General features: G+C 39.8%; 1 protein-coding gene across 1 annotated transcript; it reads left to right on the top strand.

Annotated features, from left to right (window-relative positions):
• Positions 1-3,250: 3,250 nt before the first annotated feature.
• Positions 3,251-26,504, top strand: LOC124148112 (deleted in malignant brain tumors 1 protein-like). Its single transcript, XM_046519056.2, has 20 exons — positions 3,251-3,383; positions 3,971-4,037; positions 4,480-4,610; positions 5,831-5,971; positions 6,243-6,333; positions 7,906-8,027; positions 8,896-9,027; positions 9,807-9,891; positions 10,820-10,944; positions 13,482-13,631; positions 14,069-14,150; positions 14,572-14,696; positions 15,169-15,333; positions 16,809-16,887; positions 17,638-17,762; positions 19,557-19,715; positions 23,065-23,155; positions 23,813-23,943; positions 24,452-24,604; positions 25,502-26,504. The coding sequence occupies exons 1-20, from the start codon at positions 3,326-3,328 to the stop codon at positions 25,621-25,623; spliced, it is 2,334 nt and encodes a 777-aa protein (XP_046375012.2). The 5' UTR covers positions 3,251-3,325; the 3' UTR covers positions 25,624-26,504.
• Positions 26,505-26,967: the final 463 nt, after the last annotated feature.

Raw genomic sequence — 26,967 nt, 5'->3', positions numbered from 1 at the left:
CTTGCAATCATCCAAGGGCTTGGTGTCGCTGATTTCTTGTCAATATTGGCATATGGTAGCAATTCAATAACGAATGAATGTTATCCGATCTGGGTGGATATTAATAGGGCAAGAAATGGGGGAGCGCATGTGCATTTCCATTTCCACGGAGCTCACGTGCATCGGGTTACCATAGCCGTTGCCGTGATGCGTTTGGGTGATCGATTTTATTGTTATCTGCTTTGGGTTTTTTTATAATAAAATTTCATTTTTCCGGACAGGGTAATGTTAAATTTTAGAAACTTTGACCAAAAGTACCCAGATATTTAAATGACAACTTTTCATGCAATGTAACTTGGGGCGACGTTTCTTTTGTGGTTAAGTATATTTGTCTTTAAATCAACATTTCTTTCTGCCCTGGTCTATATCAAATAGATATTATTTCAGAGAGCATCTATGAAAGAATGGTTTTCTTTTCACCATGGCATGATAAATAAATCTTGACAATTGTTGCAAAATTACACAGCTAGATGAATTTAACAGATATTAAAAATTTTAGCCATTGAATGGGCAAAGTAATATTGTGATATATGCATATTTCTTGGTGATGCATATGCGGACGTACAAGAAGAAAATGCTATTCATATACAGAGTGTAGGGCATCTCATTGTTTTGGGCTGAATCCACATCCTTAATCATGATAATCTTCACTTGATAAACGAGAAACTGTATATCAACTTGTTAACATTGTTTATAGGTGTGAAATGTGTAACTTGATTACACGCAAAATATGTGCAGTGTTACCTTATATGCAGTGGACTGTCTATATATTCTTCATAGTCTGGTATTCCGACACATTACATCGTTGTCCTTGTGATCTCGGATCAGGGGTTTCGTTCATCGTGTGTTAGGTTGTGTATTGTTAAAAAGAGAAAGTATGATAAACGTGCTGTTTCGCCCTCAGGATATGCATAATTTATAAGATAAATGATATTATCTAATAAAATATGTATGTATGTAAATAGTCACTGGGGGCTCAGTCTGGGCTGTAGGGTGGGTGATTTTCATAAAAGTTGTATTAACAGCTTGAAGGACAAATGGAATAAGTGTATTGAGGTTAATGGCGATTATATTGAAAAATAAAAGTGCAAAAGATATTCTGCGACTTGGTCTTATATTGAAGTTGCAAAATTTATTGAACGCACCTCGTATGTGTGTGTGTGTGTGTGTGTGTGTGTGTGTGTGTGTGTGTGTGTGTGTGTGTGTGTGTGTGTGTGTGTGTGTTTGCTTGTTTGATACAGCTGGGAAAAAAAATAATGTTCTTAAAACAACCCACTCCACCCCCTATATATCAAATAGATCCTCTCTTATATCGCTGGGGCGGTCGGGTAGCCTAGTGGTTAAAGCGAAAGACGCCGAAGACCCGCCGTGAAATTGCTGGAATATTGCTAAAAGCGGCGTAAAACCATACTCACTCACTCACGCACTCTTATATTGCTACAGATCCCATTTCTCCACAAGGCATATATGTAGGGATGGTTTCCTTGTAACAGAACTTGTTAAACATGTACAGTACACCATTGGAGTAGTTGCCAGTTTCGATATTTGTATAAAAATAGATTTAGGAATTTATGTATATAAATTCATAATGATTTTTATTCACGAGCATATATCAAAACATCTTTACACTCTCCTGACTACAACATGTATATTTTCAATCTTTCGATTACATTCATTTTTATAACACATTAGGTCACAACATCTACAAAGGTATATATATTCATAATGATTTTTATTCACGGGCATATATCAATACATCGTTACACTTTCCTGACTACAACATGTATATTTTCAATCTTTCGATTACATTCATTTTTATAACACATTAGGTCACAACATCTACAAAGGTATATATATTTATAATTTTTTAATTTGAAGTTTACACGATATACGGCTTTTCCATTGGACGAGAGGTCGGTCACATGACCGCGAAATTGACGTTCATAAGTGTATGAACGACACAATTTGACGTTCATACGTTTTTCACGAGACCGTGTTCTTGAAATGACGTAAACACTGACGGACTACTTCCACATTCCTGGGGAAACCCCTGGGAATTCCCTAGCACGAAAACATGCATAAGCGTTCTTTCTGATCATTTAGAACCTTTATTCTTGGTTTCAGCGTTTCAATATACATTGAGAAATGCGGAGCGCGTGACTGCATGATTGTTCACGAATATCCTCGCTACGGCCCATCCTAATGAACAAACGAAGAAATGCAAATCTAAACTATCGTAGTATCGACTCGATCCGTGCCTAGGCTGACATTGACCGTCTCCAGCAATCTATGTATTTACCTTTGTGTCTGTTTGACGCATCTTTAATCACCTTTCAATGATCGGCCAGTTGATCAATGATGACTAACACATGTAACCGCCACAGATTCATTACCAACTTCGGAAATCTCTCCCGTCACGTTTATCGTGTCGGCCATTTTGACGTCTTGTAATTGATGTAAATGTATTACGACGCGCTGTCATTGTGACTGACTTACTGGGGTAGTTCTTTACAGACCTTTCTCATCTAATGAGGATATGATTTGAACACATGTGCTGCGTAAGATGTTTCTGAAGAGCAAGTTGTGCATCCATACGCCCATGTCACCTCTCTTTTTGAGGAACTATTTTACTACGCGATATAGCTGGTTGTTGTATGGCTGTCAGTGTAAACATGAAGTCACACGCACTAAATAAAATTGTGTTTAGATCTTGGCCTACATCCTTTGAGGTAAGAAATTGTGATAAAAAATTACAAGAATTGACCTTTACTTTGTGTGAGTTCATTGGAGTATGAACCTTCATAGAGTGAGGGCCAAACTGTATGAACGTCGGAGCTTGCGACGACGTTCCTACAATGTTTGGCCCTCACTTTTTGAAGGTTCATACTCCAATGAACTCACACAAAGTGAAAGTCAATTCTTGTAATTCACTCTATGAAGGTTCATACTCCAATGAACTCACACAAAGTAAAGGTCAATTCTTAAATAATGATTTTTATTCACGGGTATATATCAATACATCTTTACACTCTCCTGACTACAACATGTATATTTTCAATCTTTCGATTACATTCATTTTTATAACACATTAGGTCACAACATCTCCAAAGGCATCTGAGCAAAGGAAAAAGCGTCAGTACGTGTCTTAGAGGAAATGCGATAAACCGTACTTGGTGCAAGTGAACTGACTGCGAGGTCATCCCGACCGCTGACTTCACCACAGGCCGGATCGACAAACAGCAAACATTCCTCGTCATCGGCTGTGCTGACATCTACCGCGAGGAAGATGGCAGGATGTATGAGACTGGCGTTATTTCTGCTCTTCGCAACGACAACAGCAAAAGGCGAGTTCGTTGTATGGGGAAACTATAGACTGTAGATATTGATTGCTAGGCATGGACATGTTTTCAAAGTTGCCTTGACCTTGTTTGTGTCTATAAATATAACACGGAGCAGCTTGATCTGTCCGTCTCGACCTAGCCGATAACACTGTTCGTGATGAGCTATAACGTGGAAACACGATTGTGATGCCCTTGTACCATCCCGTTTTATGAAAACTGATTTGATACATGGCTTTAGTTTGTTCAAATATTCTCTCGTTGCGGGACGACTGTTCTATTTATAGCAACACGATGCGAAACCGTTAGGTTCAGTCACAGATACCACACATACTGGGTTGTTTGAGAAAACTGGTATACTGTCCTATATGTGATAAATATAACACATATCAGTCAGATAATTAATATTAAAGCGTTGTAACATTATTGACACCTCTATTTACACATGATGATGATATCAAATTTATGATGATTATGATAATATAATAGATTCCAGCATCCCCTGCACCTGTTAAAGGTATAATTTTGAACAAGGACAGTCTATGTATTGTTTTGTCAGTTGTGATAACAATGATATGAAATGTATTTGTCAGCCGAGGCGTGCGACGTCACCCTCCAAGTAAACGGAACAAAAATGGTTCAGGCGGCTGTCGTAGCAAGGTAAGACACACATCAACTGCGCGCTCGTGACTTAAATATAATGTCACGGTATACACCAACAATTCCGACATACAAAAATGCCTGCTTATTCATACAAAAGGTCCTAGCGATATTTATTATGCGTGAGTATTGAAATAATAACAATTATTATATGATGAATGGGAGTAACGACTGGATCAATCAGTCCGATAAACTTATATGTATAGGATAAGTTAGAACTGGATATTTCTCATAGAGGTTGTGTGGGGTGGGGTGATATTGATCTTAGGACTGTATCCTATTTTGCTGATCCCTCATTTTTATGTAACATTTTTTCAGGTCACTTGTAACATTTATTCTCTGATCGCCCCTCCCCTCCCTGTAATAAACGGCCAGACCCCTATAACCTATATATAGCTAAATGCATAATAAATCGCTCAGGAAACATCCACTTGTATTTCAGCAGCGGAACGTGCACATGGACAATCACCAATGCAAGAACTTACGGTTCGGTGCTCGTAACGTTCGAAGACGTAAACATGACCCACCACCCGTCATGTGACGTCGGTAACAGCGTCGTCGTATATGATGGTGGTATGTATTTTATAACGGCAGAGACACGTTGATAGCCGTGTCGATTGAAGTACAATGCATAACTCCAGCGCTTTGCCTTATATATGAATACATATGATTGATTTAATGCACGTGTTGTCAAGCCGAAGCCGAATGACACGCTTTCTTAAATTTAGGATTGAAGTACAATGCATAACTCCAGCGCTTTGCCTCATATATGTATACATATGATTGATTTAATGTACGTGTTGTCAAGCCGAAGCCGAATGACACGCTTTCTTAAATTTAGGATTGAAGTACAATGCATAACTCCAGCGCTTCGCCTCATATATGTATACATATGATTGATTTAATGCACGTGTTGTCAAGCCGAAGCCGAATGACACGCTTTCTTAAATTTAGGATTGAAGTACAATGCATAACTCCAGCGCTTTGCCTCATATATGTATACATATGATTGATTTAATGCACGTGTTGTCAAGCCGAAGCCGAATGACACGCTTTCTTAAATTTAGGATTGAAGTACAATGCATAACTCAAGCGCTTTGCCTCATATTTGAATACATATGATTGATTTAATGTACGTGTTGTCAAGCCGAAGCCGAATGACACGCTTTCTTAAATTTAGGATTGGGAAAGAAAATATGCTTATCAAGAAAAGTATTCATATGCAGTGAAAAGTCCCAGTCCTATTTAACAACGTTGTTAGATTGCAGCACACACGCGAAACACTATGATAAAGGTCTCCCAACATGATTTGTCACATATGTACTGTCGTGTATTGTCGTTCCCCAAGAGAATTGAATTATCGTTCTGCGCACAATCGGTTGGAAGCTGCAGAATTAAAAGGTTCACCCAAATGATTGGAATCACGATGGCTGCCACACCATCTGGACAAACTCTTTGCGGCTCTACAAGAGGATTGGCTCCGGATCACATGGGCTACCATCAGGACCATCTCCCAGAGTAGACCAGAAGATGTCCGGAAGATGCCTTCGCCCACTGTTCCGGAGTCACATCCTGACCTTGATGTTTTACTGTTCACGCCATGACCTTTGATTTTCGATCAGTTCATGCGATCTCTTATTTGTTTCCCAAAGGATATGAACAGTTAGTTTGTCCTTTTATTGTTTACTTCTGTGGTTAGTTGGTATTCTTGATAAAGTCTTCCGTAAAACCTAACATATCTAGTGAGGGTTTTGTCTTCATCTTAAGTGATTATTGATGCTTCGTCTTTACAGATTCATCCGGCGACATCCTCGGTTTGGTTTGTGGCAACTACTCAAGCAGCTTCAGAAGTTCTGGTAGCTTCCTCACCGTGCGCTACTCTGCAGCTGTTGTGACGGACACAAACGCCTTTGCTCTAGGATATATTCAATCACGTTTGTACATCAGTTTCTTGTGTAATAACAATTATTTAAAGCCACGAGTATTGATAACACAACGTAACTGTCCTCTGCATGTTTGCACGATCTGCGCCAGCGGAGTACGATTACACCCCATCATCCGACCTCCTCGTCCCATTTAACTCAACTGTTACATCGAGCATGAAGTACTGGGGACCTACTGAATCCGAAACACAACATAGTACTCGGTCCTTCTTAATCTCCTGGCATTAAATTATTTACTGACTCGTGTTGCGCACTGTTACAGTTCCGGGCACCTGTTCTGGACCTTCTGTGACAGCCGTCTCAACAACAGAGTATAACATCCTGTCATATGGGTACCCTGAAGGCTTTATAATGTAAGTAACAAATTATACCTTCGAATACTTTAAGCAAGAGGACACAGAACAATCTGTTGCATAATAAGCATGTAACATATGTTGACGTACATGTTAGTCAAATATAGATTTTGGATTCTGCACCTCCATATATGGATTTATAACCTTTATCCTGGGCTCGACCTATTATTTGTAATACAAGAGTAATTCGTGTCCGTTATTGAAGGCAATTCTGTGCCAGACACAGTGGATGATCTGAGATTGTTTTAATACACATGTACCTCAGTTATATATACAAAGAATAAAGACAGGTGCCGATTCCTTGCAGGATGCGATTGGGTGCCAGGAAACACAGTAGTCATTGTAACTTGGTATTAAGTGAAAACAAATGGCGGAACATGATGTTTGTGAATGGCGGATTATTGCTCTCGCCAAAATTAACATAAACAAAAAGTGTATACATTTATTTTTTTCAACAAACAAACTATCGAGGTGTAGACAGGTATCAGCGTTTACCCGTGATGGTTATTTGTGGCTATTCAAGCCAGATAAAGCACCCATCCTTGGTTTTATTTGGGATTAAAAAACCCGAGGGTAGCGAGGATTAGTTTAAACACGACTCGCGGATTTTGGTTGAAAATATAAAATCTCCGGCTTTTCCCGACCATGGGGTTTTACATTTTCCGATAAAACCGAGGAGGAGTGTTTTGACTAAGCTATGAACCGTGTAAGTCCAACAAATATCAGAAAGTATAAAACATGTCGGGATACGTTATAGTGAAATAACGCCTGCCAGTCAGACGCGGTATAAGAGGAATTCGATAACAGCGTAAGAGAGAAGGACAACTCTTGATCATCACCTGCCTGGGTGACTCAGTGCGGAATCAGTGGGTTGCAAAACAAAACGCGATAACTGAGGTCGCTGGTTCGATTAACGTCATTGAATTTTCGTGTGAATTTGTTTTTACTTTTTAACCAATAAAAATTAACACGAGGAGCATATTTGAAGGTTGTATATAAAATTCAACTGTACAACCTCCCAGTAGCTATAGGTCTTACGGTTGGAATGTTAAACCTCTAAGGAAGTCTCACTTTAGAGTAGTACCTGTCACAAGGTTAATATGCGATCAGACCATCCCTACAAAACAATAGGCAAAAGTTGCAGTAGGTTTTTAAGGTTATAAAATCCCAACAAAAACGGAGGAGGTGTATTTTATCTGGCGACTAATAACGATAACGTGTGAAATAGTATGTACGACTACGAGCGCTCACCTATTCAAACATATAGAATGTATTTTTTAGATCGATGCGGTTGCACATTTCTGTTTATGAATAATTTACAAGAAGGAAAAAACAAATACTCCTCTGCAGTCACTTACATACTCCAAAGCATGGTTTCAAAAACAGTTCCTTCGGTCAATAATACATCAGTGGCCAAATTGGATAATATGGGTAATATTTCTTAAAGGATTTTGTATAACATTCCGATCATGTCATCTTTTCACTTACTGTTGTTAAACAATTTCCCACAGCTGATATTCCAGCCCTGGTATATTGCGTGACATTTCACTAATGGTTGATTCTTTTCCCTAGACCATTTGATTGTTATTGGACTGTGAAAGCGCCGAAAGGCCAACGGGTTCGTGTATCCATAGAAACGGCTGGCAACGTCAGCAGCACTTGTGAAGACGTTAAAATAACATTTCTTGATTTGGGTAAGAATTTTTTGTATTTCACTTCACAATTCCACAGTCATGATGACCCGTTAGTAAAGTAGCACCTGAATTGACATTTCCCAGTATAATAGGCTACGGCTGTGTTTTACCCCATGGGGACACAAGGAGAGATGATGGTCCCATGTTTTTCGTATGCATGTCTCAAAGCCAACTACAGAGGGTCGATGATCTGACTCGGTAACTTGGCCGATTGCCTGTCATCTCTGGTCACCGATTTGCCTGGTTCTGACTCATTGGGATACCGGTTGAGAACTACTTTGTTTGTTTGTTGTTTAACGCCGCACTCAGCAATATTCCAGCTCTATGACGGCGGTCTGTAAATAATCGAGTCTGGACCAGACAATACAGTGATTGACATCATGAGCATCGATCCACGCATTTGGGATACGATGACATGCATCAACCAAGTCAGCGAGCCTGATCATCCGATCCCGTTAGTCGCCTCTTACGACAAGCATAGTTGTCTTTTACGGTTGCGAATTACTGCTTGCCGTAAGAGGCGACAGAATATGATCTGATGGTCACCCTCGATGACTGTGTGTCAACGTAAAGCGTGGGACGGTGCTCACAATATCAATCACTGTTTTTCACGGCTAGATGTAATGTACGAGTCGCTGACATACAGCTGGAATATGGCAGATGTTGGCGTTAATCAACAAACAAACAAACAAACAATACTGTCAGCCATTGTCATACAGCTGTTATAAATGAGTGTATAAAAACATTCATACTCTCATTAAGATTTTTTTATTTTTGTGTAATGTTGAGCTTTTTTGTATACAATAGTCACTATTTTCACCCTAAGATAATAACAGAATTCAAACATGTTTGCCATGTTATGTTTCAGAAAACACCGGAATGAGTGTTACATGGTGTCCAGGGAGAAGCAATGTCTACCAAAGTTGGACTAACTCAGCTTACCTTAATCTGGAGATTTCCAAGCAGCGCAGTGTCCGTCTTAAGTACAGAGCTCTTGAAGGTTTGACATTTACACTTGTAACATGGATGACTAATATAGTGGCCTTTATACAATCATATATTTCACACTGTAAATTGCCCCTGTATCTCTGTCACATACTGAATGCAGGTATCGAGGGCTTTATCCGCTTCGATTCCTGGACCCCATCAAACTCTGCTTGTGGTACGAGGAGACATAATGGATCGGGCGGTCAGGTTAGGGGATCTGGGTTATCGTAGCCCACGGAGTAGATCCTTACTCAGAATGTCAATCACTGGATTGTCCCGTCCAGACACGATTATGTAGTTGGTTGATGCATGTCATCGTATCCAAATTGCGTGGATCAATGCTCATGATGTCAATCTCTGGACTGTCATAGAGCTGGAATATTGCTGAATGCGGCGTTAAACAACAAACAAACATTGTACTTCCCTCTATCCAACCCCCACTGTTACCTCCAGGCTTCTGGTGAAGCTGTAAAATTGGAACGTGAAACATATTTAACTCACTTAGTGTTTTTTGTTCAACGCTGACCCCGCTATGTGACAGAGGCATATAATATAATCGACTCTGGACCAGACAACCTAGTGATTGATGTGAGCAGTGCCCAACGCCGTTGGGGTACGATGACACTTAATCTACCAAGCCACCGAGCCTGACCACTCGATCTATTTGGTCATTGACGTATATGACCTATTAAGGGATGTCCAGTTATATGTATTTCGAAACCACCCGCCCTGCATGACTCTTGTACAAGCATGGAATATGTTGTGCTGATTTGGTTTATGGTTTCCATCCAGGGTCTACATGCCGAGGTGATGATCTTACGGCAGCACCAGAGGAGCAATTTCTCATGACTCCGGGCTATCCAAATCCCTTTCCAAGGTACCATCTCATCGTTTACCTGTATATTATGGCGTTCCCATGCATTCGTGATTTCCAGCTATCCCCATATAATACGACAGAACACGGTCCAATACCTCTGCCTCAGATATCCCGTTTTCTACAAATCTGCGTTTCGAAATCAACTCAAATGGCTGTCAAAAGATTTTTGTATATTTTTCAGCGTTAGTGGCAAACCATTCCAAATTCATTGGCTATGGGTGGAGGTATTGCAGTCTGTTTGATTAAAAAAAGTAATCTGCTCCTGAAACATTGTCATCAGGTTTTACAAACAAGTCATTTAGTGAATCGTTCACTGGACATTTTTAATGCTGTTAGCCCAGTGGACAGAGCCTCTGCCCGGTGAGCGGCCGGTCGGCGGTTCGATCCCTGGCCGCGTCATACCGAAAGACTGTGAAAGATGAGAATTGTTGTTACCCTTCCTGGCGCTCTTCATTAGCGGAATATTACAAGGACTGTTCGGCGTCAAGAAATCAGTGTACTGTGTCTGAGTGTCTGAGTAGGGTATATATGTTACATTGCGTCATATCTCAATGGGCATGAGTCCGTTCCAGTACAAGCAGACACACACAGACACACGTGCATGGACGTCGCTGTACAGGTGCAATAATCTTAAACGTAACGTCAAACCCCATGTCTCCCCACATTCAATGCTCTTCAAACAAGCTGCGTTCCTCGAAGAAAGACATTGTGATTCCCCGACTGAAACATGGTCTGTCCCTTAAGCCATGTTCACGTCCTTCAATCCACCACTCAACATCTAATTCACCAGCTGATCTGAGCGCACCATACAGTCTTGGAATAATAGATAATACTTGCGTTACTATTAATATTTCTTAAGCCATCATATCATGGATGGAGATGACAGGCCTTTTAACAATGCGTGCATATATATTTCGTTCATTCACAGTTACCTTGAATGTCGATGGACAATAAACACTCCCAACCCAAGCAGTGGCGCCATCCGGATAGATGTTTTAGAAATGGATCTGGATACGGAAGGATGTACGACAGATGTCATCAGGGTGTATGACGGTAGGCCATTTTTCTGAAACCGATGATGTTTGCTATGTAAAGTATCGCTTTTTCCAATCACGAAATAGTATTTTGTATGCGGCTGCTTCTCAGAAAGCAGAGGAAATGTGCGAATTGAAGACCGTGTATCATTTCATGTCACGTCATGAGGTGAGCTGATTTCCTTAATTGACCTGGCCTCAAACCTGGCCTGTGTATTCCTTCTAAGGTAAAGTTCAAAAGGTCAAGGTTGTGATGGGACAGCGTCTCTTTTTAGCATATATTTTATGAATTCTTTTCTCCTACAGTCGTGACTAAATATTCTGATATTTTACGTGGTTGTTTGTCACCATGATAGTGCTCAGTGTGATGACATGCACCAAAATCGACAGTTTACCTTTTGTGAAACAAAATGATACAAATGTATGACATTATAAGAGTGGGTGAGTATGGTTTTACGCCGCTTTTAGCAATATTTCAGCAATATCACGGCGGGGGGGGGGCACCAGAAATGTGCTTCACACATTGCACCCATGTCGGGAATCGAACCCGGCTTGACGAGCGAACGCTTTAACCACTAGGCTACCCGACCGCCCCGACGTTATAAGAGTGAGTGAGTGAGTTGGGTTTAATGCCGCTTTTAACAGTATTCCAGTTATACCACGGCGTGTCAGCTTAATGTTGGAGGAAAGCCTGAAGTGATGCAGGTCCCAGACGTTTACCACTTTGTTGAAACCCACGAGCACGGGTATGGTGCTGACAAACCTAGAAACATAATCGGGGTGAACCGGGATTGGAACCCACAATCATAGGATTCTGGCTTGCCCAAGGGACGCAACTCTGCACAGTGAAACGCGGCGCCTTAGACGACTGGGCCACCCGTGCCCCCGACATTGAAGACAAGAAGGCATATAAGGCTCAAAGTGAGAAGTTTGTGATAAGGAAATTTAACAGTAATGTGTTGTAAAACTATTATACAATATCACATGTTGCATTATTTTGGTGTAAATTATTTAAAGGAACATTATTGAAATATAGATAAACGTTTCATTTTTTGTCACATTGTCCAAAATATCCGTTCAGAAAATATCTAAAATCTGATGGAAGCAGCAACTTAGTTTGACTTTTGTCACATTTCAAACTGTTGATTACGAATACAGGTGAGCTACAGTGTCATTGAACTGAGTTGCTTCGTTAGGAATGTATTATATAATTCATTCAATGTGTATGGTTATTAGGAATGACTGACAGTTTACAATTAAAAACATCTTTATCATCACAATACATATATTACTCATTCTCTCTCATTCTCTCATTCTTTCTCTCATTCTCAAGAATCCCATATCACACCCAAAACCTGCATTTATGAATAAATAATACATGTGATACTTTGACATTTCCCAAACAGTGCCCTCTGTAAAACTAGTAGTTTGCAATAATACAAGGTACAATATTCAAAGACTGTTGGTTCAATCTTTCCGCATCGTTCCTTATGTCTGTGACATGGCAACACACAAACGCACGGACGAAAGTCCGAGCGGGGCAGAGAACAAGGTGGTTCGAAACATGAAACAATTATTGGGTGAATGCAGTTTAAAGCAGTCTGCAATATTCCAGCGGCGGCGAAATATTCACGGCGGCGACACCAACGACATTTATAGCTAAAATGGCTAGAATTATCATTAAACCGCCCGCATGTTATCAAAAATGAGCGGGCCACTGTAACTTGATAATGCCCTCATATTGTTTAATGACGGGCCATTAGCACGCCCGTTGTTAGGTGACGTCTTAGGATAGGGATAGGTGACGTCACGTTCAATAGTGACGTCATCTGGTTTGTTCTATGACGTTTCCGTATTTGTAAAAGCTTGTCAGTGACATTGGTGTCGATTGTTGTAAATGTTTCAAACAAATTCCATCCATTTTAGCTATAATAACGGTAACGCTATTCTTCAGGGCATTATCATTTGGAAAAGCCCTCGGGGTTTTCAACTGACCTCCTTCGTCGGACAGTTAATGGAAGACCTCGGGTTTCTGCAAATGATAATGCCCTGAAAAATTGCGTTACCGTTATATTACCGGCCTTAGATTCGCCCACCCCGCCATCATTTGAATGACGGGGCGGTCGGGTAGCCTAATGGTTAAAGCGTTCGCTCGTCACGCCGAAGACCCGGGTTCGATTCCCGATATGGGAACAGGTGTGAAGCCCATTTAAGGTGTCCCCCGCCGTGATATCACTCACTCACTCACTCACGCACTCACTCACTCACTCACTCACCCACCCACCCACCCACCCACCCACTCACTCACTCACTCACTCACTCACTCACTCACTCACTCACTCACTCACTCACTCACTCACTCACTCACTCACTCACTCATATGAATGACACATCTGAGTTTTGGTGCTCTTCCAACAGTGCTGAAGCGGTACATAGGGACAATATAGAACATGCTGCTCTATGCTTTACATTCTGTGGCGTACTGTTCCCCAATTCTTTAAAAAATCCACCTTGCAGTCAAAATTGACTCTATTGATTCTAACCGTTGTGTTCCAGCCGTACTATCAACCAGGGAGCTTGTTGGAACTACCTGCGAGGGGCCTAGGTCATTCTATGTGTACGGCCATACAGCAGTGGTTGAGTTTAAATCATTGAGAGAAATTAATACGAAACAAGGATTTAAGCTGAAGTATTACAATACCACAGGTAATATTAACTGTAACAGTCAAACCATTTTAGTATAGTGTTTTTATGTTCGTTGTTCTCACAGACACACAAAGACGTATTCGGGGGGTCTCACCCCAGCTCTCAAACTGGTGATTAAATATTTGCATTCAGTCAGCTGAGGGTTGCGTCCTGTTAAATAACTTCTGCAATCTGTGCTGCTGAAATCGCTATGTGATATTTTTCTTCTATTTACAACCATCCAACTCTGAAAGTTTTGTAAAACACAGAAGATGAAAAATAATGTCACCTTGTAGTTTAAACCTTGTACTTAACTGTTGTAAGGTTGTAACTGTTGGAGGTTATTGCGCAGTCAAGTGTCAGAATGTTTTAATAATGAAATATATCACTTTTGATCAGTGTTCCGGTGTGTATCGGCGCGTCCGACAACTTTAGATGTGATTATTGTTCTTCTCCAGCTGAGCCATGCGGGGGGAGTCTCGTTGCCAACTCTACCATGCAGAATGGCACATCTCCAGGATACCCTGTCAACTACCCCAAGTAAGTGGAACAATGCATACTCGTAAATCTTTTAATCTGTTCCTATGAAGTTTTCTCTTGATTACACCCCCCACTTCATGCCCATCTGAGAATTCAATGTATTCAACTTTCACAGAGCCTGTTCTCTGACGTGATTGGACATGATAGATGGCAAATATCCCCATCAGAGAATACTAATGCTTGTTGAAATCATTTGTTTGCTTTTCATGGGCCACCCGCCTCATCAAATTACCCCAACCCTAAGTTTTGTGTCTAATGTGTTGTGGTCCGCATTGTCCTTTTATACTTTGAACGCAGTAAATATGGAAGAAAATAATGCGAAAATTGTTTACTGGCTTACCTGTGCCATACATACACTGCCGTGTATCCAAGGGACATCTCTACAGAACAAGCATTTAGTAATTGGACGGTTCTGTTTCAGCTCCTTCAAATGTGTCTGGACAATTTCAACCGAAAACCCGGAGGGACACGTCAAGTTGACGTTTTTAGAAGTAGAGCTGTACAATGTATTTTCATCTAGTGGTGATTTTGTGCGTGTATATGACGGTATGTATAGTTCTGCTTAGCCCCAACTTCGCAACGAGAGTTATAATTCTGTATTCGCAACTTCATGTTTGTAACTAACAGCAGGAGTGCAGGAGTGTAAATGTAAGAAGGAGCGAGCTGGTGAATATTTGAAATTATTTTCCTGAGGTATATGTCATTAAAAAGTCATCGTTGCCTGGTTGATGTTTTCGGCATATTTTCATTATCCCAGACTTTATGTAGGTTTCATCTTATCCTTTCGCCCACGGACAACCTTGACAGGGCCCCTAATGAAAGACACATTTCTTGCTGTTTGAACTTCAAACGTTAAACCATCTCTATCCTCCGCCACCCAACTCCCTTCGCTCCAGCCCCCTCAAAATAAACATAACGAAAATTCAAAGATGTGTTAAAGCAAAGAGATAACCTTAATTCCGACGAGCAAATTATCTTTAATCGATGGCACTTGTCACTTTTTTTCTGTCCCCGTCAGGTAACTCAACCTCCGGCTACCTACTGGGGAAAGTGGCAAAAACGAACAAGCCCACCTTCACCAGTCAAGAGGCGTCTCTAACCGTGTTGTTTACAACTGACTACTCTGGGCAGATAACTCTACTTGACAAACCAGGCTTTGTATTTGGATACGAAGAAACGCAGAGTAAATATAAAACTACACGAGAATAATCAGTCTCGATTATGTGTCGAAAAAAATTTCACACTGCGTAAATAGTGGCGAAAATGATATGAATAGCTCTGAAAATCAATGATGACACCAGGTGTTCGAGAAAAGAAATCTTAACTTAACAAAAACAAACTATGAATAACAGACCCTATTCATTATGATGATTAAGCAACTGACAAACAACATTATTATTTCACATAGATCAATTCCCGCTTCTTTATTGGAAAAATGTATTTTGTAATACAGAATCCAATGCATGCATCAAAAAGGTGTACAATCAATACTTAGATAAAACTGAAAACATTTATTTGCTTTCGTCTCTGTTGTTAAATACTACGAATGGTGGTTATGAAAAAGATAGAAACAGCAAAAGAAACGAATTGTGCTTTATTACCAATATACAAGCATGCCGAAATAGCATACCTCGGGTTATACCATTTCGTTAGTCGGGGTGATGGGGTAGGATGCTGGCTTAAGCGAAGTGGGTTTTTTCACATTTCTAAATGAGTCTTTGACGTTATTTGATTTACCCAGATGTAGTAAAGACATTATATATTTATGATGCCGAAAACATCAGGAACACTTCTTGAAGGTCGAACAATTGGCATTTAACACCAATGTTTACGATACTTATGTGCTTGATTTTGTCAGCAAACAAATGTGTCCTGTTATCAACCATCGGAACATGTGTCATAATTCCAGACAATATGTCAATGGTATCTGTAATTAAGAAATAAGCGACGAGCGGGAGTTGTTTATCGTTCAATAAAACACTACAGAAGAATAAACCATGAGGGGCCATATTGTAATAATGATGAATCCCTCAATAGATTCCGAACTCGGCAATGCCGGACAAGTCAATTTTATGTACAGGTGGATATTTCCCGCATATTCTCACAATCCTCACGTCGATTACCTGTACCCTTTCTCCCAATACCGATTCATTGTCATCTCTCCCGCTTTTAGGTTCGATCGTTCGGCTATCGCGTTTATCTGCGTTGCTCAGCTACATCCAAGGGGAACAACTCACAAGACACTCCGCTCTCAAAAATAACGTCATCCAAAATACGACATCATCTAGTTGCGAGCGCATGTTCGAATCTCCGGAAATTTCGTCATGTTAGAAGAATGTTTTATCATGAAATTAACCACACTTATTTATTCATTGTTCTTTGCGATTTATCGGGTAGCTATCTTATATTGTGTGTTAATAAAAAATGTAATAGTCTGTTACTTTGTATTCATAAAGCAATTGTCACTCCCAGGAGTGAATTATCTCATATTTTCTTGGTATGTAAACTGAAGCATTAAGGAGACACATTACTTTGTTACAAGTATATTGTCATCATACTTGTCAGTTGCATCTGAAACCTGCAGTGACCGAAGCGGTTATAGTGGGTAGCGGTCTACAAAAATATTTAGAAATGTTGATCAGTATCTTTTCATTCCAGACACTCCCCCCATGCATCGTCTGGTTAAAGCTCCCCCTGCGTCCACTATTTTGTCGCCAAGATATCCAGGAGAAGTGAAGTAAGGGGCATAACTGTTGTAGGTCAAACCTACGTTTAGCTGTTCATACTGTTGTGTTGCCGTAGGTCAAGAAGGCACACGCCACAGGGTGTGGACATATGACAAAACATAAGTTATTTTTCAAATCTGTTCTAGTCTATTTGGGATTCTGTGCAGATTTACTTTTTTACGATTAATACCTTAATGCATTTAAAATTGCGCCATGGGAGAGTTTGGTTTACGTTCCTAATAGTTGAAATTGAGAATGTGTTGAGAATGTGTTTTCCATTCACCTTGTAAGCAATTCACATCATGTTGTAACTAGGGAATTGGCTCCCTTATTGTTTCAACACTGTATCGTTGACGATTTGAGTTCATGATTCTTGGTTTCCCAGGGGCGGTCGGGTAGCCTAGTGGTTAAAGCGTTCGCTCGCCACGCCGAAGACCCGGGTTCGATTCCTGACATGGGTAAAATGTGTGAAGCCCATTTCTGGTGTCCCCCGCCGTGATATTGCTGGAATATTGCTAAAAGCGGCGTAAAACCACACTCACTCACTTGGTTTCCCGTCTCATATTAGCCATAGATCGACATACAATGGTTGTGAGAACACGTCCACTCGCAACAGTTTGAGCTGCTGTGTATTTACAAACACGCATACTGGCAGACGTCCCTTGGCTAGGATGTGAAATCTTATTTATCTTGTCACACTAAGCGGTAATAGATATGAGTTTTAAAATTATACAGTGTCAATAATGTGGCCATTTTTTCAGAGACATTAACGCAACGTGGACAGTGCGTTCTAAATGGGCCAGCAACCAAATGCTGTTATCATTTCTTGAAGTTGATCTTGGAGACGTCAGCGACTGTAACAACAACTACATTATGGTTTATCAAGGTAGGGATCACAATGCACACAGCACCGGCCCATTATGCCCAAGATTATGAAGGGGCCTGAAGTTAGCAGCGGGTTCGAATAACGAAAAACAAGCCAGCACTGGGTTCGTCTTACATCATCATCCAAAAGCTGTTTAAATATTCAGTACTTTTGAATAACGAAAACAAACCAGCACCGACTAATTGCTCTATCTCTGTGTGTAGCTACGTTGGCTTTGGTAAGTCCATCCATATGGTCTTATGTGTTTCTATTCTCCACGAAGAAGTGGACGGCCAGAAAAAAAGAAACAAAATTAAAACATGTTCTTTGCAATAAAGCTAATCAATTCCATTGTGTTTAGCTGGACATTAATTAGCATCCGCTGGGAGACACACCAAAACCAGATACAAAAAGGAGCAATGTATTCTAACCCCCTCAAAGTCTACTGAGCCATATTGATTGACAGTAGCTCGTATGTTATGCATATGCATTGCTCGGCTTCTGCAATATAACCGGTCAGGTTTGTGTCAATGCACCTGTAGCTGTGTACCCGGAAAGAGGAAAGCACTGTTACTGAATAACTTTATACAAAATACAAATTTGTAAAAAATTATATATCTCATGTAGCACAACAGAATATGTCTCTGTAACTGAAACTGCGCCAGACGTCATGTATTTGCAAAGGATACATGGAAGTTCGAGCTATGTCAAACTAATACTTTGACAGTCTGGGTGAAGATACAAGCACCATTCGTGATTTTCCAAGTGTTCCTAATCTTTTACTTATAAAAAGCAAATTCATTTTGTCCATATTTGGTGAAAGGTAAAAATATTTTCTAATTAACTGTTTTCTCTCATTTTGAAATAATGGACAGATAAATCGATATTGGAACTCATCACCCAAATCAAATGATTCATAAAATGAACATTTTCTTCAATTAAAGATACCTAAATAATACTTCATGGTTGAGAACACCTGACACCATAGATGGGAGACATTTCTGGCATCGTCGAAATGTTCGTTTATTAATACGGCCAGTGTTCGAAATCCCATCCAGTTCGTACACACATAAATCCATTCACAAATCGTTTCATGCATAACAGTTTGTCCATATAAAAACCAGTGATGGAGTAAAAGGACAACAGAGCAATGCTATTTTTTCAATGAATATAAATAAAGCGACAAAACCCTTTCCATATCCAATAGAAATCTCTGCATAAAGCAGATTCCATCGTACGTTTGTGGCTATATCACGAGCATGTGTTTATGAATCACTATCAAATCATTTTAGTCACTGATGCGTCAAATTTGGAAATGTCCTCCAAATGTCTACCATAAAACTTTTTGAAAGACTTACTGGGCCCTTGAAAGTTGTAACCTTGATCAAACAAGCAAGAGCAATAGTTGTATGGCGCTCTTTGAACATGCTCGATTGTATATAAAAAAGGTAAACACCAAACACGTTTGACAAGCTATCGGTGGTATCCATGTCATGTGTCTATATTTCCAAAGAATACATGGACGTTTGAGCTCTATGAAAGTAAAAGAGGAGTGGTACTTTTCATTGTTCCCTGTATATGTTTATTATAGTTTGCTTCGAGGTTTTGTCGCTTTCATTTGGTTAACAAATATATATCTGATGCTATTTCCTCTGAAACAGTAACACAAATGATTAATGTATTGTATGACTCGAGGTACCTCATCATCAAGGGCTAAATCAACGAGGGTGTAGATCTAGATACTACTGGAGTAGTATAGTTGCTTCCAGTTGACAAATTGTATGTTTCAGACTATTGTTACTATCTATTTCACAGGCAGTACATCATCCGATGTGTTTTCGAAGATCTGTGGTAACGAAACAGGTAAATTCCTCAACCAAGGCATGGAACTCTCTGTGGTCTTCAGGACAGACAGCAATCTGGCTAGAAGAGGGTTTAAGGCTACACAGGACCGGCCAAAATCCAGAACCGTTGGTAAGTAGACGACAACCGATAACACATCGCCAAATGGCTTTTGACCAATGAATCTGATTTATTGTTCACTGTGTTGGTGAGTGTGTGCTTTTACGCTGCTTATAAGCAATATTCCAGCAATATCACACGGGGGACACCAGAAATAGATTTCACACTGTACCCACTGAAACCGGGTCTTCGGAGAGACGAGCGTCTCTACCATGTCGTAACTGCGTTCTCGGGTTAACTGGACCCTACTACACTTACCTACCGTATTGTCGTTCCGCCCCCTCGTGGACAATGGGAGACTTGCCTCCACAACTTGCCTGGTCAACCAAAGGTATTTTAAGTCGAGGAGTAATTGGTCTATCAGCCCAGACTCCGAACTGTCTCCATCAGCATTCATGCGCCGGTCACTACTCTTATTGATCAACATAACACGTGGTTTATACACACAAAACTTTAATAACGCTTCAGTCCATCTTCAAAATACAACATATAAACAAGACAGGCTAGACTCGTCACAGATTGTGAAAAAGGGGTAGTAGAGATTTACTTCAGTCGCTGATAAAGCCCGTTCCACTCAGTGCTAAACGGATCTTTTTAAGGTAATTGAGTCTTGACCTTTCTTTGCCACATGTTATAATACCTCAATTTTATTCGTTAAAAGTTAGATCTGACCATGAACTCATGTGTGTCGTGATCGGACAAAATGCCAGAGCCAACGTGACCGATTGAGCATCTCTCTATTGATTTTCTGACTCCCTGCTGATTCATTAACTAATCGACGACCACGTGGAAACAATCCGATGATAAATGGGAAATGTCCTTTCTCTATCGATTCCCTTCTAAACCCAAAGTAACTGTCACGGACTTTATGTATTATGCAACCACATCCATGAAGCTATCCAAAGCTGTTACAATTTTCTAATGTTTTTGAGATGCATTTTAACCCTATAACACCACCCCACCGCAACGATTTATGGTTCAGAGCTTGGTGGGAATCAGTTTGATTCATTTGGTTATTGAAATACATTTCGTCATGCAAATAAAGCTTATTTAAGGCAAGTTTAAGAAAGTCTTCGACTGGTTGCAGGGGTTCGTGCAGAGAACAAATGTATTTTATTATGGTCAGGGACAATTTCAATATTTTATTTGATACAATAATACAAACCTACGTATTTCGAGGTAAATCAAGGCGAATGTCAGCTATTAAGTGGGTGCGTGGGTTTGGTTTTACCCCGCTTTTAGCAATATTCCAGCAATATCACGGCGGGGGACACCAGAAATGAGCTTCCGACATTGTACCCATGTCTGGAATCGAACCCGGGTCTTCGGCGTGACGAGCGAACTATTTAACTACAAGGCTACCCGACCGCCTCTCAGCTATTAAGAACTTTTAAGAACTTTTAAGAACTATTTGAAGTATTTGGCTCAGGTTGGGGTATGAATGACACTTTTTCGAGAGGCAGGTTCTTATTCGTTATTTCTATATACCAGTAAATGATTATTTCAGTTAGGTTTCTTGTCTCATTAATACAAAAAAAGATGTTCTAAAGTTTCAGATTCGCTATTGGAAAACGGGCCTAAGTAATGTTCACTTTTTCTAATAGTTAGGAAAACGACTTGGTTGTTATAATTCTCTGGAAAGGCTTGTCTTGAAAGTTTCTTGTTTTATTATCTACAGTGGATTTTGGAATCATATCAATGCAATTTGACTGACAACCTTCATTTAATAGCACGGATGACATGCACCAGCTGACCTCAGAGTCGGCCTTACTACGGTGGGAATCAGTTTGGTTAGTTATTGAAATACATGTAGTCATGCAAATGTAGTTCATTAAGGCAAGTTTCAGAAAGTCTTCGATTGTTTGCAGGGGTTCGTGCAGAGAACAAACGTAATGTATTATGGTCAGGGACAATTTCGATATTTTATTTACATGTTTCATATTATTTAATACAATAAAATAAGTGTTTCGAGGTAAATCGAAGCGAGTATCAGCTAATAAGAACTCGTCAGAACTATTTGAAGTATTTGGAAATATTTCTGTTGTCAAAACAGCTGTAAGACGTAGTACAAAATGTCAGTATATTATAATATCGGGAGCGAGCAACATTTTCGTATTTGTAATGCTTTGTTCTGACGGTCCTAATAATTATTGGTTGAAGTATGCAATGCTCCTACCATCATTGAAGTCCCATAGAGGTAGGTCACTAATGGCCATGCGATCTGAGGCACAAGGATCCGTATATATAAAATAGTCGTTAGTTCGAATCAGAGATTCATAGAAAGTGTAACTCTCGGCTTGACATCACCCTTCCCTCGAAGGTTTCATTTTGATGGATCGATTTATTCAGTCAAAGGTCACAGGCCCAAACGACATACATTTCACAAGATAATATATAGCATACAGTTTTTTAAATCAAACACAATTCTACATTGTGATACATGTATGAGGAAGATGTAATACAAATGCATCACTGATGGAGTGACGGGTATAATTAAAAAGCAAAGAGTATATATGTAGCTAGATTCAACAATGTATGATCACATTCCAAATTCATTTTTGTGACGGGTTATTATAGTACCTAGGGTGATATTGTTTTCGTTAATCTGTAAATGCTTTTCACACGAGTAAAAAATGGAACTCATTTTCCACAAACTTAAATCCGTATCGAGAGCAATAAGTTCATTATAGTCAATTCCAGATATACGCCCTAGTTCAATCATTAGGTTGAGACAACCGAATCTATATCTGTATTAGGTTTGCTTATATATTCTTAGCTGAACGCGAGTTAAAAAGTGCTTGACGTTTAAAAGAGATGTGTAGGTGGAGTAGGATGTCAAGTTTTGAGTTGTAAGGTTTCATGAACTATGTAAAAAGTCTCCAGGTTTTCATTGACTGTGTCTCTCTTCAACATTTATGCTGATACTCGGTGAGTGAGTATAGTTTTACACGGCTTTGAGCAATATCCCAGCAGTATCACGGCGGGGGACACCAGAAATGGGCTTCACACATTGTACCCATGTCGGGAAGCGAACCCGGGTCCTCGGCGTCACGATCGAACGCTTTAACCACGAGGCTACTCGACCGCCCCTGATACTTGGTGAAATAACCCAGTCTGATATACAGACTATACCCTCATAAGATATACAGTCAAACGCCGGTGTGTCGAACTCTGATGTGTCGAAGTTAAAGCTTGTTCCCTGCGTATTCCTAATTCATTCATCATTTTACGGCTGTGTCGAACCTCGGATAACTCGAAGTATTTACGTAGGTCCCTTCAACTTCAATACACCGGTGTTGGACTGTATTCACATATGTTAGTGTTTCTAATTCTCATCCATGAATTATGTGTACCATTGCAGATGGTTGCTATGGTGAGACGAATGAGGTTACAGCTTATTCATTCGGCAAAGACGATCTTGATTCGCCTTTGTATCCAAACAATTACCCAAAGTAAGTGTGCAGTCGGTGGAGGTAGTGGGCTGGCCTGGATCTAAAAGGATCACTATGATAAGACGCAGTGACATGACTTGAAGAAGCGAGTGAGTGAGTTGGGTTTAACGCCGCTTTTAACATTATTCCAGTTATATCACGGCGTGTCAGCTTAATCTGGGAGGAAAGCCCGAAGTAACACAGGTCTCAGACCATTACCACTGCGGCGAAACCCACGAGCACGTGTATAGTGCTGACAAACCTAGGAACATAATCGGGGCGAACCTGAATTGAAGAAGTCACGACAAAATAACATTCTTAAAAGGAGCATATTGCAAATCCTAAACAACATTAATTTTGCTGTTGAATTTTGCAGTCAAAATTGTGTTTGGAGCATGGGTGTAGATGTGAGTTGAAAGTTGTCAATAATAAAAACAAAATTATAATGAAGTTAATATCATACACAAGTTCTTGAAATTAAAGTCACCATAAAATACAAACAAATAACATGTTAAAAATAATTATATTTCAAATCCTATATAGAATTTTACTTTCTTTAAATAATCAGGTAACAAACAACCCATGGACTAAAGGGCATGATGATCTGTAGTACGAAAGACCATAAAATGTTTAAACATGTTCTAACAACACACCTAAGTGGTATTTTCTCTCCGTCAGCATGATGAACTGTTCCACCCTATTGAAGTCTATCTTTGACGACCACTACATCCAGCTGGAGGTGACAGACATGAACATGCCCCACCCCGAGGATACGGGCTGCACCAGAGACTATGTGGAGTTCTTTGATGGTGAGAACACCAGCTCAGATGATACAGTAACTACAAGGAAATAACCATATATTGCTCTTGGATATTTTCTATCCGAAGAAGTGTTAACCTTTCTTAGCATTCCTCGTTCATGTCATCAAGTAAGTTCATGCAAGGGCCATCTTTTGGCTTCCATATCCTTGCCTCTCAAGGACTAATTGAAAGGTTTAGTGTCATTCTTCAACGTATGGCTGCTATCGGCCGCCCTGTTGGAGACAAGGAAGGCCTGCTGTATTGAACCATCATTACACGCATACGAAACTTTGCATTATGCCCTTAACATACGCATGTGTAGAGTACACAACTTTATTAATGCAAAAAAGAGACATTACCATTAATTTCATGCATAGTCTGTATATATGCAATAAAACATTTTCGTTTTTTAATACCATTTCTTTCCCAGAAGTGAATGAAATATGTAACTACATTCCCCAAAGAATGGATTTTGTAACTACATGCCTTAAAGAACTGCTTCACGTGTGTTATGCAGGACCAAGTTCTGCTGCCCCAAGTCTGGGACGAGCCTGTGGCCAAACGCTGTTGAAAGTCCAGTCGACTGGTAATGAAGTGTTGGTCATGTTTATCTCAGACTCGAATGTCGGCGACAAAGGATATCGGATCAAATATCAGGCCGATAGGGAAGGTACAGTGTCTACTCCCAAGTTTATATTTCATAAGTGAGTGTGTGAGTGAGTATGGTTTTACGCCGCTTTTAGCAATATTCCAGCAATATCACGGCGGGGGACCCCAGAAATGGGCTTCACACAATGTACCCATCTCGGGAATCGAACCCGGGTCTTCTTCGTGACGAGCGAACGCTTTAACCACTAGGCTACCCGACCGACCCTTACATTTCATAAACAACAAGTATTTGTAGCCTTACTGTTACTCATTGTACCCTCAATACTTAATATATTTCTCTATGATGTAAAGGATATATTATCATATGCTTGTCCTTAATTAAGAATTAAATGATTCCATTTTTTAAGAAATACAACTGAATGAAAAGACCACTGTAATTAATATACATGTCATAACAACTGAATGATAACTTTGATGACGTGGCCTTACGTTTGGTATTCATTCATCATGGGTAGAACAAAATAACATTTGTCAAACATAATCCTGGCCCTCATTGTCTCTTTATTGATATGCCTAATGAGAATAAATTAGAATCACACATTTCCCTTCAAAATGCTGTACTTTGTGTATAAGTTCTAACTTAACCAACCCGTGAAGATCCGGGGTAGAATAGGTCTTCAGCAACCCATGCTGGCTTTAAAAGGCGAGTAAGTAAGAGGCGACTAACGGGATCGGGTGGTCAGGCTCGCTGACTTAGATGATGCATGCCGTAGTATCCCAATTGCGTGGATCGATGCTCATGATGTCAATCACTTGATTGTCAGGTCCAGACCGCCGTCATATAGCTGAAATATTGCTGAGTGTGGCGTTAAACAACAAATAAACAAACAATCTACATAACCATAATTGTCATTACGTGAGTAATGTAATTTGAAATGTAATATGTTAACATTTTCAGAAACTCCACATTCGGCACCAATTGGACTCATACTTGGCATTACCATCCCCTGTCTTGTCATCATAGGCGCCTATGTAACATACCTTGTTTGCAAAAAGAGGAAGGGTAGTGCGGCCATTTGAACAGTGATACAATCACATCACGGCATGTATGCTTGATGTGGGAGGAAGTCCCGAAGTGATGCAGTGAAAGATATAAGTGAAAGTAGATGCGACAAAATCTTTACCATAATCATAAGTCATATCCGTTCTTCTATTCTGACTGTCTGGAGCATATGATCAATTAGTGATGATATCAGCGGTTCGCGAAGAGATTAGCGTATCCTGCACGTATATGGTACTTGTCATAGACACACGCAAATGTAAACCAAGTGTCCATAAACATGGATGTACATCGCAAACAACAGTTACTACTTCTGGACGAAGAGGAATTTTAAGGTTGACGGTGTAGAGACGGACAACGTCAGTTATCTATGACGAAATTGCTTGAGGTAAGGACACAGTCAGTTTAATATAATGAAATTACTTGAGATAAGCGATAATGTCCGTTAAAGATAGTGGATGCACGGCCTATAGTTGAGATAAGATATAACGTCGGTTAAAAAGAATCCCGTATCGCTTACGCTGGAATGAATGAATAATGTAATCTACGTATAATTACAATAATTCATTTATGGCGTAAAATTATTTTTTTGTCAAGGTTCGGAAAAGTACAATGTGAGATTTTAAAATGGCATTGACCGAAGTCGAATAATAAAGTTTAACTCAAGTTAAGAAACACCTTATTTTATGATCAATGCTGCATTGACCGACACACTTTTAACAAATGAACAGTAACTGTTTATGATTTCAAGATCAATTTTCCAGTTAATCGTTAGAATTGAACACCCAAAGGGTATCGCCTTTGTTCAACAATACGGGTATTAGCAGGAATATTGGTTTGGATCTTTTATTTTAACAAACTATATATAACAAACTCTCCACAGACCACATATATATATATATATATATACAAAAATGACGTAAATGTTCACTTGGTGTACATGTAATATATAATAAAATAATAAAGTCCACGTTAGTCCATCATCTTCTGATGTGTAACTGTTTTTTTCAATTACACTGAAGAGCTGTCATGAGACAGCGAAAGTACTATGTCTGAAACTGATATAAAGAAGATGATGGACTAACGTGGACTTTATTATTTTATTATATATTACATGTATATAAATATATATTTATATATTATTTAACAAACTCTTCTCAGACCACACATATATATTATAACAAACTCTCCACAGACCATATATATATATATATTATTGCCTTACATGTATGGGATGCAAATATATACACTCTCCACGTGCTGCAATTCTGTTAACATACAACACCGGTGTAGAGGCGCAACGTCCCTGCAATGCTGTTTCAATGTCAGTTGTCAACGGAAACAATCGATCGCTCATTCCAAGC

Source organism: Haliotis rufescens, unplaced genomic scaffold (genome assembly GCF_023055435.1).
Source record: "Haliotis rufescens isolate VD_foot unplaced genomic scaffold, xgHalRufe1.0.p SCAF_1, whole genome shotgun sequence".
NCBI lineage: Eukaryota > Metazoa > Mollusca > Gastropoda > Lepetellida > Haliotidae > Haliotis > Haliotis rufescens.
Note: the sequence above shows the minus strand (reverse complement) of the source record. Positions and strands in the feature narration are given on the sequence as shown.

Excerpts from the sequence above, each read along its gene's own strand:
- LOC124148112 (XM_046519056.2), top strand. The coding sequence starts at position 3,326 with ATGGCAGGATGTATGAGACTGGCGTTATTTCTGCTCTTCGCAACGACA. Across the intron at positions 14,697-15,168 it reads TTTTGTGCGTGTATATGACG|GTAACTCAACCTCCGGCTAC; the intron begins GTATGTATAGTT and ends TGTCCCCGTCAG. Across the intron at positions 17,763-19,556 it reads CTACATTATGGTTTATCAAG|GCAGTACATCATCCGATGTG; the intron begins GTAGGGATCACA and ends TCTATTTCACAG.